General features: G+C 44.8%; 1 protein-coding gene and 1 long non-coding RNA gene across 2 annotated transcripts; one reads left to right on the top strand and one right to left on the bottom strand.

Moving 5' to 3' along the window:
• Positions 1-806: 806 nt before the first annotated feature.
• On the bottom strand, positions 807-4,147 carry LOC123114306 (uncharacterized). Its single transcript, XM_044535737.1, has 2 exons — positions 4,011-4,147; positions 807-2,508 (listed from the first exon to the last, which is right to left on the bottom strand). Exon 2 carries the CDS (start codon positions 2,470-2,472, stop codon positions 1,078-1,080), a length of 1,395 nt encoding a protein of 464 aa, XP_044391672.1. The 5' UTR covers positions 2,473-2,508; positions 4,011-4,147; the 3' UTR covers positions 807-1,077.
• Positions 4,148-4,730: 583 nt separating this feature from the next.
• On the top strand, positions 4,731-8,127 carry LOC123114307 (uncharacterized). The gene is made up of 2 exons (XR_006456482.1): positions 4,731-6,364; positions 6,929-8,127. It is a non-coding gene; the product is annotated as an uncharacterized lncRNA (long non-coding RNA).
• The last annotated feature ends 2,055 nt before the right edge of the window (positions 8,128-10,182 follow it).

Raw genomic sequence — 10,182 nt, 5'->3', positions numbered from 1 at the left:
TTTAACGAAATCGGCAGAACTCTTGCCTTGCTCGTTAAAAATTTGGGAGCCGCTACGCGTCGGCCGGCGGATGTATTAGAAAACATCCGCCGCGTGGAGCTCCGTTGGATCAGCGCCCTGATAGCCATCGAATCTAACCATCGTGCGCGCGTGACCACCGCCTTACGTCCTGCAACAACACGTCAGTTTCGGAAACAGATTCCTCTATCTGCGGGGAAAGTAGTCCTTCGGCGCAAAATCCACCGTCTCGTGAGCCATCCGATTCGATGAACCTTGTATTTCTGCAACAAGACTCTTGTTGCAAAATCTCCACTTATACAATTTTCTGTAACAAGACGCTTGTTGCAAAAACTTCTCTCTCTCTAATTTCTTGCAACAAGATCCATGTTGCAAAACCCTTTCTCCCCTAATTTTCTGCAACATGATCCTTGTTACAAAAATTACAACATCTACCGCCGCGGCTAATTTTTCGCAACAAGACTCATGTTTAAAAAATTGCAACAACATCTCCGACCGCGTTCTGCGCTGCACAATCGTCGATCGCCGCCGTTCCGCAACAACGCGGTTGTTGCAGAAACTTGTCTCAGGACAGCGGCGAGGTTGATGTTGCAAGAGGCACAACTACCGTCTCGTCCTCGGCGCTCCGGCCACCGGTGCCCGTGTGAGCCGCGAGGCCATCCCAGGGCTGGGTGACGCTGCTGCTAGAAGCTGACTTGGGGAGAGAGAGGGAGCTTGATTTTGGGAAGGAATATGTGTGCGGAGAAGAACGACGCTGGAAAAGATAAGGTTGACAGGGAGATGAGGTTGGTTATTTTAATTGATCCAACGGCGCATCAAGCGGCGGATGCAGCGCCTTGATCAGTCGGTTGATGCTAATCTTTTCACTAAAAATTTCTAAAATAAAGAGCGCGTTGCATCTTTGTGTTTCACCACGCGACTTATCTACATGCCTACACGGCTAGAGAAACAAGGCAACCACATGAGCGGTGCCCAGTGCGTTCTCCATCAAGTCCTTGGTGCCGACGGCGTGGCACCGCCCGGCCGCTCCAGCGTGGGAGAGCAGCGCCCACAACTGCGTCATGAACTCGCCGCCGGCGCCGAGCGGCGTGGATGTCCACGTTGTCCGACGGAGGGAGGAACACTATGAATTCTGCCCAAAACTCCGCCAGCACCTTCCACCGCCGCCCTTCGTCTGGCACGGACACCCAGATCTGCCCGCCGAGCAGCGCAGCCTTCTCGACAATGCTGGTGCTGCCGGCTCTCTCGTACAGGCTGCCGCCCTCCAGGTAACTCTCCTCCTTGCTCTGTATCTCCTCTAGTTGGGCAAGTATGTCCCGCGTTGTCCGGCAGCCGGCGAGCTGGTCCCGCGCCTGCTGCACCGCCGTGTCGAAGATCTGCTCGGCGTTGTTGCTTGGGTCCGGCAGCATCTCCAGCAGGAAGGCTACCACGAGCCTGTGGTACCGCTAATCCAGTCGAAACGAGTGGTGACCACGTGCCACACCAGGATCTGGTCGATGACCTTGGGAAACACGCACGCCCATGTCGCTGGACCTCGTCTTGACCGGCCTCACCGGCCCGATGGTCAGGCTGAGCTTGAACAACGAGAAGGCCAGGCAGAAGTCCTTGGCCACGTCCCTCTCGACGTCGCTGTATCCGTGACGATCGATTCACTGGTATACTTCGATCGTGACGACCCCCTTCACCTTGGGGGAGGCGGAGCTCATCGTCGCCGTCAGGATCGAGCTCGTCGTCCTCGTCAGCATCGAGCTGGTCGTCGTCGTCATCAGTATCTTGTCCTGGGAAGGACGATATTGGTGGCTCAACTGCTGTTGATGCTGAATGGCCTCCTCGCCGTGGAAGAGGTACTTGTACCCCTTCATGGTCTTGGGGTCGGCCGGCAGCTGGTCGGCGGCGAGGAACTGCTCGACGTCCATGTACTCGGCGTTTCACCGACGGGTCCGGGAGGCTGGACCGGACCATCTCGACGATCTTGGCGACCGTCTTGAGCACGCTGAGGCTCCAGAAGGCCCAGATGGCCGCCCGGTAGCTGGTGTTGGCGCCGATGGCCTTGAGGATGAGCCAGAGCACGAGGGCCGTCTGGAGGGCGTGCTGCAGCAGCAGCTTCTTGCGCTGGTCGACGTCGCGGCGGCTGTGCACGGGCGCCGCGTACGCGCTGGCCTGGATGAGCAGCAGCGCGGAGGCCCAGAGCACGAAGGTCTGGCCGTGGAAGGGGCCTTCCTGGATGATGCCGACGGCGTAGGTGACCACGACGTAGGAGAGCGAGTAGGCGATCCACATGACGCCGCGGAGCACCCGGTCGCTGCTCCGCCGCTGGGTCGAGCCGTAGAGCACCAGCGACGACAGCACCAGCGCGCTCGCCAGCACCACCACCTCCAGCCGCAGAAGCCGCTCTTCCACCGTGCCGAAGGTCTCCGTGATGCCGCCGCACCTCGCCCCATCGCTGGCCTCCATCTCCCATGAATCAACCGCTGATCCTGCATGCACTAGCTAGCGCACGTACGCAGACTAATTAACTCGAGTCCTTTTTTATCATCATCAATCGTGGAATGGAACTTGGACAGATAGATGGTGTGGTGATTTGATCCAAACACGGGAAGGATCGATGAGAAGTCAGATTGATGAAGAGAACAAGGATAAAGCGAAAAGGCAAACTTAATTCTTTGTGCATGATGGAAGGCAAGAATCTTCGAGTCTCACATAGGAGAACTTCTCCTAACGAACAGATTCTTTAAGCCATATCTCAAATCCAAATTGCAAATGCAGCTATATGCATTTTTTTATCAAAAACACTAACGCCCACACGTGTGAGCGTTTGCAGCTCACCCACACGCGTGGATCCGCGTCCGTTTATGAGCGCACGAATCTTGACATGTTTCTAAAGCCACGTAAGACTGGGCTGGTGTGTGGGCATTCATCTGGTCGCCCACACGGCCGTTTCAGCACACGGAGGGGCCGGTGTGTGGGCGTTCAACAGTTCGCCCACACGCCACTTTCCACTAACACACAAGGGCTGGTGTGTGGGCATTTGTCATCTCGCCCACACGTCCGTCTCCTCTCCCACACCCAAGCTGCTAGTTGCCATGTGTTTTGCAGCGTACATGGCAATGGCCCTAGTGTGCTTGTAAGCAGATGTCAACTCTCTTTTTTTTTACCCGAACTTGTCAGTTGCCAATTTGCCATGTGTTTTGCAGGGTACACGGCAACTGGCTAGTGTACACGTAAGCAAATGGCAACTTTTTTTACCCGAGTTGCCATGTGTATTTGCATGGTACATGGCAACTGCCCTAACGTCAGGGGCGGAGCCAGGATTTGAACATGAGGGGGGCGAAGAGTGTACTTTCACAAAAGTCATGAAACATTTTTGTTAATCAGAGGGCCACATGGCCCCCATTTTCATTATGAAAATGGTGTCAGCTGTCTCCATTGTTAACTCTCACGATAATGTTGATGATCATCAAAATGTATATATGAAACTACAAAAGAATGTTATATTTCTGTTAACTTAAATTGAGCCTGACAACGACTAGTGTTGAACAAGTACATAATGTGAACTTTACAACTATTTTTCCATGCCAATATAGACAATTATGTAATGTCGAAAAAATTGTCTTCATTCTGTTTTGGAAACATGCGTAGCCGAAAAGGCTTGTTTGATTGTTGTTGTTCACATCGAAAGAGTTATGACCAACCGTAGAATTTTTACTTGTTTAAAATAATCCAACGATTCAATTGGCAAGTGGAGATAAGATTTTTAGGTTTAGATGATTGCAAACATCCAGCTAGAAATGGGCAAGTTTAGACTCAAATTGGGCCCGTTCCTCACTAGGAAAAGACTACAGGATACCAAAATTCACCGCGGTGCATATTAGACATGCAAAATAGCTCATGTCGTGGATCAGAAAATGCACAGATTGTCAAAAGCTCTATTTTGCAGGCAATGCTAATTGACCAGACTAATTCATGAAAAAACTACTGGTGTGTAGTGGTACCTGCTGCCAATATATTTGATCCAGGTCACCTGGCTAGCAGCCTCTAGCCGTATTCTGAATTTCTGATCTAATCCGCCTGCGTCTAGTCGTAATCGGACAAGAGACTCTAGATCAGTGGATGGTGTCGTCGTCGTGACGAGCTGCCGCCGCGGCAATGGCAGACGCCCTAGCAGGACACACACAACAGCGGAGGGCACCCGCGGCGGCCGGCGGCCACGGCAAACGCCCTAAGATCCAACAGAACGTGCACGTAGATCGATCAATCGATCGGATCGATCACATTGTCATCATTATCGTCGGCCACAACAACTACGCCTAGATGTATGGGCTATTGGGCTTTGGTCATTTATATTCGGTGTTTGCTGGTTCAAAGAATAATATCTTATATGGACCATTAGCGAAATACAGTACATACGCCCGCTGAAAAACGTTGAGGGGGGCGAGCGATTGGCAGGGGTCTAGCCCCTGCTCGCCCCCCCTGGTCTCCGCCCCTGCCTAGCGTGCACGTAAACAGATGGCAACTCTTCCTTTTACATGGGAACTATCCTAGCGTGCTTGTGAGCACATGGCAACTCTCTCAACTGCCTATTTTAATAGGTGTCAACTCCTAAAGTTTTGAAATCATGGCAACTGTAGTAGACCAGATCATACATGGCAACTGTAGTTGTCCGACATGGCAACCGTAGTTCAGCGACATGGTAACTGCAGTTAAACGAACATGGACGAGGGTCTGGACCATGGCAACTGCGGGCGCGCGGTGACTGTCACGCGGGGCGTGCGGGACTATAAGGTACGAGGCCTAACACACGGGACGCGTGGGCGTTATCTATTTCTCCCACACACACGCGTGTGAGAGGGTTCGGGAGGGAAAAAAAAGAGGTGTGTGGGTATTACTTGTTTTGCCCACACGTAGGTGTGTGGGCTGTTCCTCTTATACACCACACAAAATGTGTGGGTAGATCCCCTAACGCCCACACGTGTGGCACTTATCGGCGTTTGGATTTGACTTTTTTAAGTTCAGTAGACACATGACTTGTGAGCTTAAAAAAGGAATATTTTGAAACATTTAAATTGATTTTCCTTAAATGGAAGCATGAGAGCATGTGAGGGATGGTATCACTGGATTTTCTCCGCTAGGCCTCAAATTATTTTCCTAGTTGTCCACACATCTATTGCACAGAGTGGAGAAATCAGGAAAAATAATACACCATTGAGGTCATTCTCGTAAATTGATCAATGTTCTCGCATATTGATATTTTAATTATGTGCTATCTCCACGCCTGATAGGTAAAACTTTACTATTTTTGTTACAATCCTTTTTAACAATTGATGATGATGAGCCACTAGGAAAACAATTATTGTTTTCTTTTATTGTTAAATCATATATTAGAGTTGTTCTCTAACATTATCCGTGAGCAAATGGGTCATAAGCCTCAAAATTGATTGAGTATGAGTGCATTTTCATTACAAATGTAAGATCCCACCACCATCTTTGAGATGCAACTCTGACATGTAAGGAAGATCAAGCAAATAACACTTTAATAAAGAGAATATAAAATTAAAAATAGCACTTGAGTTCAAGAAGGGTAACAAAAAAGAAAACAAACCATCTTTCCAAAAACCACATGAACGGAAGAAAGCTAGCATCTCAATGTCCCTCGAGGTTTTCCCGCAAAAAAAATGTCCCTCGAGGTTTAAGCTCTATCAATGTTTATTTGGTTAAAACTGTAGAAAAAAGACAAATGATTCTTTTTCAGTTACAAGCAGGCAAAACATTTCTAGGAAATATACTAAATACCTCTCCGTTGTGGGAATATTTATCTAATATTTCAATTGTACAAATAATAATAAAAATCATTTTAAAAAATCGCATGAAAGGAAATTCGTTTTATCTTATTGTAAGAATAAATGTTTCTTTTCCTGCCACCAGAACACTTTCTGACCACAACATGACGTAACGCGCAGCTCCAGGCGAGAGAGCAGAGAGAGAGCCCGCAGTTTCAGTTCCAGAAGATGAGCATATGACAACGGTTTTGCTATTTTACAGTCAAGTGTTTTTCAATTCGTCAACATTCAAATTTCTGTCCGTCCATTCTCGCGGGAAGATTCGCGCTGGTTTTCATTTTTTTCTTCGTGCTGGCGCTCTGTTTCTCGGGTTGGTTGTCGGGTTCGGTTTTTCTTGTGTCTTTCTTGTGTCAACCCGTAACCGCCTCCGTTCCGGCACTGTTTGTTTTTTGTCCTGTTTGAATTTTGGAGTGGGTGTCGTCTCCCCTTTTCTCTGGGTCATTCTGTTCCGATAAGGCCGAGGGAGAGGGCTAGAGCGGCGGAGGAGAGAGGCGATTCTTCTGTTCAAGGTGATTCTGAGCTATTCCACTGTTCGATTTTGATTTCTTCTTCCTGTTATCTTCGTTCCCCGGCTGCAGGTGTTGGTTCCCCGTTGCCTCTCGCGTCGTCCCCCCCCCCCCCCCCCCCCCCCCCCCCCCCCCCCCTCACCTGTGTGTTGTGGTCGTGTAGTTCCAGATCTACCGAGTTTCGTCTCCGTGGATCATCTGTTTGTTGTGTTCATGTATCCGTGGTAGGTGCTGCTGTATTTTCCTAATCCGTAGTCCGCCCAATTTCTCCCCTCTATGCTCTTCTGGCCTCAATTGTGTAGGAGCTTGTAGTTGCGGGTTATAGGTTTTCCATTTTTGTGGTCGTTTTTCTCCCCTACGTGTAGACGTGGATGTAGGCTTGTGTTTCTCAAATCAGAACGGATGTAGGCTTGTGCTGTAGATGGTGGAGGTAGGTGTACTGGTAGTTGCAGCGGTTGGTTTCTCTGTATTTCTGCTAGCTTGGGGTGTCTGTTCCTTTGCTGTTTGAAGGTGATGATCTGGCCTAGTTTCCTGCCTGATTATGTGATGTAGTTTTTGTTGTTGTAGGTGGCTCCTCATGATTTTTCCGTGGTATCTGAGGTCTGTCTGAATGTGTTTTTCGAGGAACCTCTCTGAATTTCATGCTTCATTGTTTTTACCCCCCCCCCCCCCCCCCACTCCCACCCCCACCCCCCACCCCCAGACTTGTAATGTACCTCAGAAATGCAGTGTATCTTACCCCCCAGATTTTCAGTGTAACTGCTGTGTAATTTACTGCGTAATATGTTGTATCTTCACGATGTCCCTGAACTTACAGTGTAATACTCCCTTATTTGAGTGTGTTTTGTCCTCGTAGTACTATGTACAGTGTAATTCTCCCAGAATTACAATGTAACTTACCTCCCAGAATTACTGTGTATGCTTGCAGATGTTGAGTGTATTTTAACGTACAATTACAGTGTAATTTGACATAGTAGTAATTTGTATTTTTCGCCCTAATTCCAGTGTAATACAGATTATAGTGTACATTTTCCCCTAATTACAGTGCATATGCCCAGATTTTTCAGTGTAATATGCGCTGGAATCGATGTGTAATATGTCCTAGGACTGCACTGTAGTTTACCCTACATTTACACAGTAATTTAGCCAACTACTCAAGTAATTTACTGTATAATATGTTTTAGAGACCCTCCATTTACAGTGTAATTTTCCCATTTTACAGTGTAATATGTCCTAGAGACAGTGAATTAATGTAATTTGTGCAAGAACTACTGTGTAATATGGACTAGATTTTCTCCTGCATTTTTACAGTGTAATATTTTCACAATTACAGTGTAATTCTCAGGCTTTTTTACTTTGCTTTTACTGTATAATGTGCCTCTGACTTTCAGTGTAATTTACCCCATTTCTATGTAATTTGCGGCACAGTTACCGTGTACTCTTGCCCTTATTTTCAGTGTACTTTTAATGATTCAGTTATGTAATATGTCCTAGGACTACACTGTAGTATACCCTACATTTACACAGTAATTTAGCCCAACTTCTCATGTAATTTACTGTATAATATGTTGTAGAGACCTTCCATTTACAGTGTAATACTCCCCATATTACAGTGTAATATGTCCTAGAGACAGTGAATTGCTGTAATTTGTACAAGAACTATTGTGTAATATGGCCTAGATCTTCTCCTTCATTTTTCCAGTGTAATATTTTCACAATTACAGTGTAATTCTCATGCTTTTTTGTATTAAAAATACGTTGTATCATGTCCCTAATTTACAGTGTAATATGCCCCTGACTTTCAGTGTTATTTACCCAATTTCTGTGTAATTCGCGGCACGGTTTCTGTGTATTCTTGCCCTTATTTTTAGTGTACTTTAATTGTTTCAGTTATGTAATTCCTGATTTTTTTTCTTCTATTCTCAACTAGGTGTCCAGTTTACAGTGGAATTTCCCCAAGAATTCCCATGGTTTCTATATCTATTTTTACACTGTATTTCCCCCCGATTTTTACAGTGTATTTTTCTTGATTCAGTTACGTAACTCTTGAATTTATGGCTTTGTTCCTCATGATTATTCTCATCTGTGTGTCTTGTTTCCACTGTAGTCTTCCCAAGAATTACTGTATACCCCTAGTTTTGTAGTGTAATCGTCTTGCTTAGTATATGTATTTATAATGTATTTTTCGCGCCTAGTTTGTAGTGTAATGTTTATGCTTTAGCTCTGTAATTTACAGGTTTAGTTTTATGGGAAAGCTTCGGAAAGTCTCTCATCAAGACGTTCTGTTAGTATCATCTTTTGAGAGTGCAAATTCTATTCGTGAACCATCCGTGCCTAATGACTTTGCGGAAGATGGATCGTATCCAATGTCTATGGTAGTTATTTTTCTCTTTTTTTCTAGTTATATTTTCATTTCGAGTTTATGTAATCAGTTTTTTTGTTTTGGGTCTGCTGTATTTTTAATTTTTTTCAGGAACTATCTGGTGATGAAGGAGCCTTTGACGAAGCTCTTTTCAAGTTTTATGTTAATCAAGTTCATCATCTTTTTTTTTCTTGTGCTTGCTGTTTTATGTTGTTGGTTATTTTCTCTTGTTGAGGTTACTTTTATCTTTATGTTTTTTCAGAGAGTAAAGGCATTGAAGAAGTTGTCTTCTGCTAGTAGAAGGAATGTGGTTAGTCCTCCTTCTTTTGCCATGCTCTCATTCGGTTTTAGTTTGTTCATCTTAGTAATTATGTTTTTCTTACCTTGTATATAATGTCTGGCTGTAGGAGCGCACTAAAGGAGAATGATTCCAGCAATGTTTTTGTGTGTGAGATTTTTTTTTTCATGTACTTAACATCCTCTTCTAAGTTTTTTGCCATTTATTGGTACTCACATTTAGGATGAGATCTTCCTGTGACATTGACAGTAGCTCGTCTTTTCCAAGTAGCATTGTAGTATTTTTTTAGTCTGTATTTTGTATAGTCCAGAGGCTTCTCTCTTTTCAATGTACTTGCTTTGTATTTCTACAGTGCAAATTAAGTGGGTTTTTGCAGTGCAAATTTTCCATTGCTTGTGTTTTTACAGTGATACATTGAAAATTCTAGTCATTTTCCACTGTAATTCATGGGCTTTTTCACTATAAATCACTATAAATTACTATGTAATTTTTAGGAGATTTACACTGTAATTGTTGTTCTATTACAGTTAATTCGTAGGTAGTTTCAGTGTTAGTTGACAAGTTCTGCTAGCACATTACTATGTTAATTTTTAGGGGATTTGCACTGTAATTATTGTTCTATTACAGTTTAATTCATAGGTAGTTTCAGTTTAAGTTGTCAATTTCTGCTTGTGTAAAGAAATGAGTTAAAAATTCTAGGCAATTCCCACTGTAATTCATGTGCAGTTACACTGTATTTCATTCGGTATTTTTATATTACCTGTTTTACCTATTCACTTTAACACTGTATTACTATGCAATTTCTATGGGATTTACATTGTAATTATTGTTCTATTGCAGTTTAATTCATAGGTATTTTCACTGTAAATTGACAAGTTCTGCTACTGTAGAGAATTGTGTGCTTGCAGTGTCATTCCTGTAACTATCCAAGTTTTGTTTACAGGTAGTGATCAATCATTTGCAGAGTATCTAGTTTTCTAGTCTAATTTCCTGTTAGTTTCTTATTTTGTATTTAGTTTCTCTGATGCCTTTGTTTTCCTTTGTTTTTTACAGGTAAGAAGGTGAAGTGGGTGAAGAATTGAAGTACTACTAGGGTAGGAGTAGAAGTGCTCCTAACCTGTTGAGTTTGCTGAGATTTCCCCAATTGCCTGCCTGCTGTTC

Source organism: Triticum aestivum, chromosome 5B, assembly GCF_018294505.1.
Source record: "Triticum aestivum cultivar Chinese Spring chromosome 5B, IWGSC CS RefSeq v2.1, whole genome shotgun sequence".
NCBI classification, from domain to species: Eukaryota; Viridiplantae; Streptophyta; class Magnoliopsida; order Poales; family Poaceae; genus Triticum; species Triticum aestivum.
This window is presented reverse-complemented; position numbering and strand designations above follow the sequence as displayed.

Bases quoted from the DNA above. Each gene is read 5' to 3' on its own strand.
- LOC123114306 (XM_044535737.1), bottom strand. From the start codon at position 2,472: ATGGAGGCCAGCGATGGGGCGAGGTGCGGCGGCATCACGGAGACCTTC.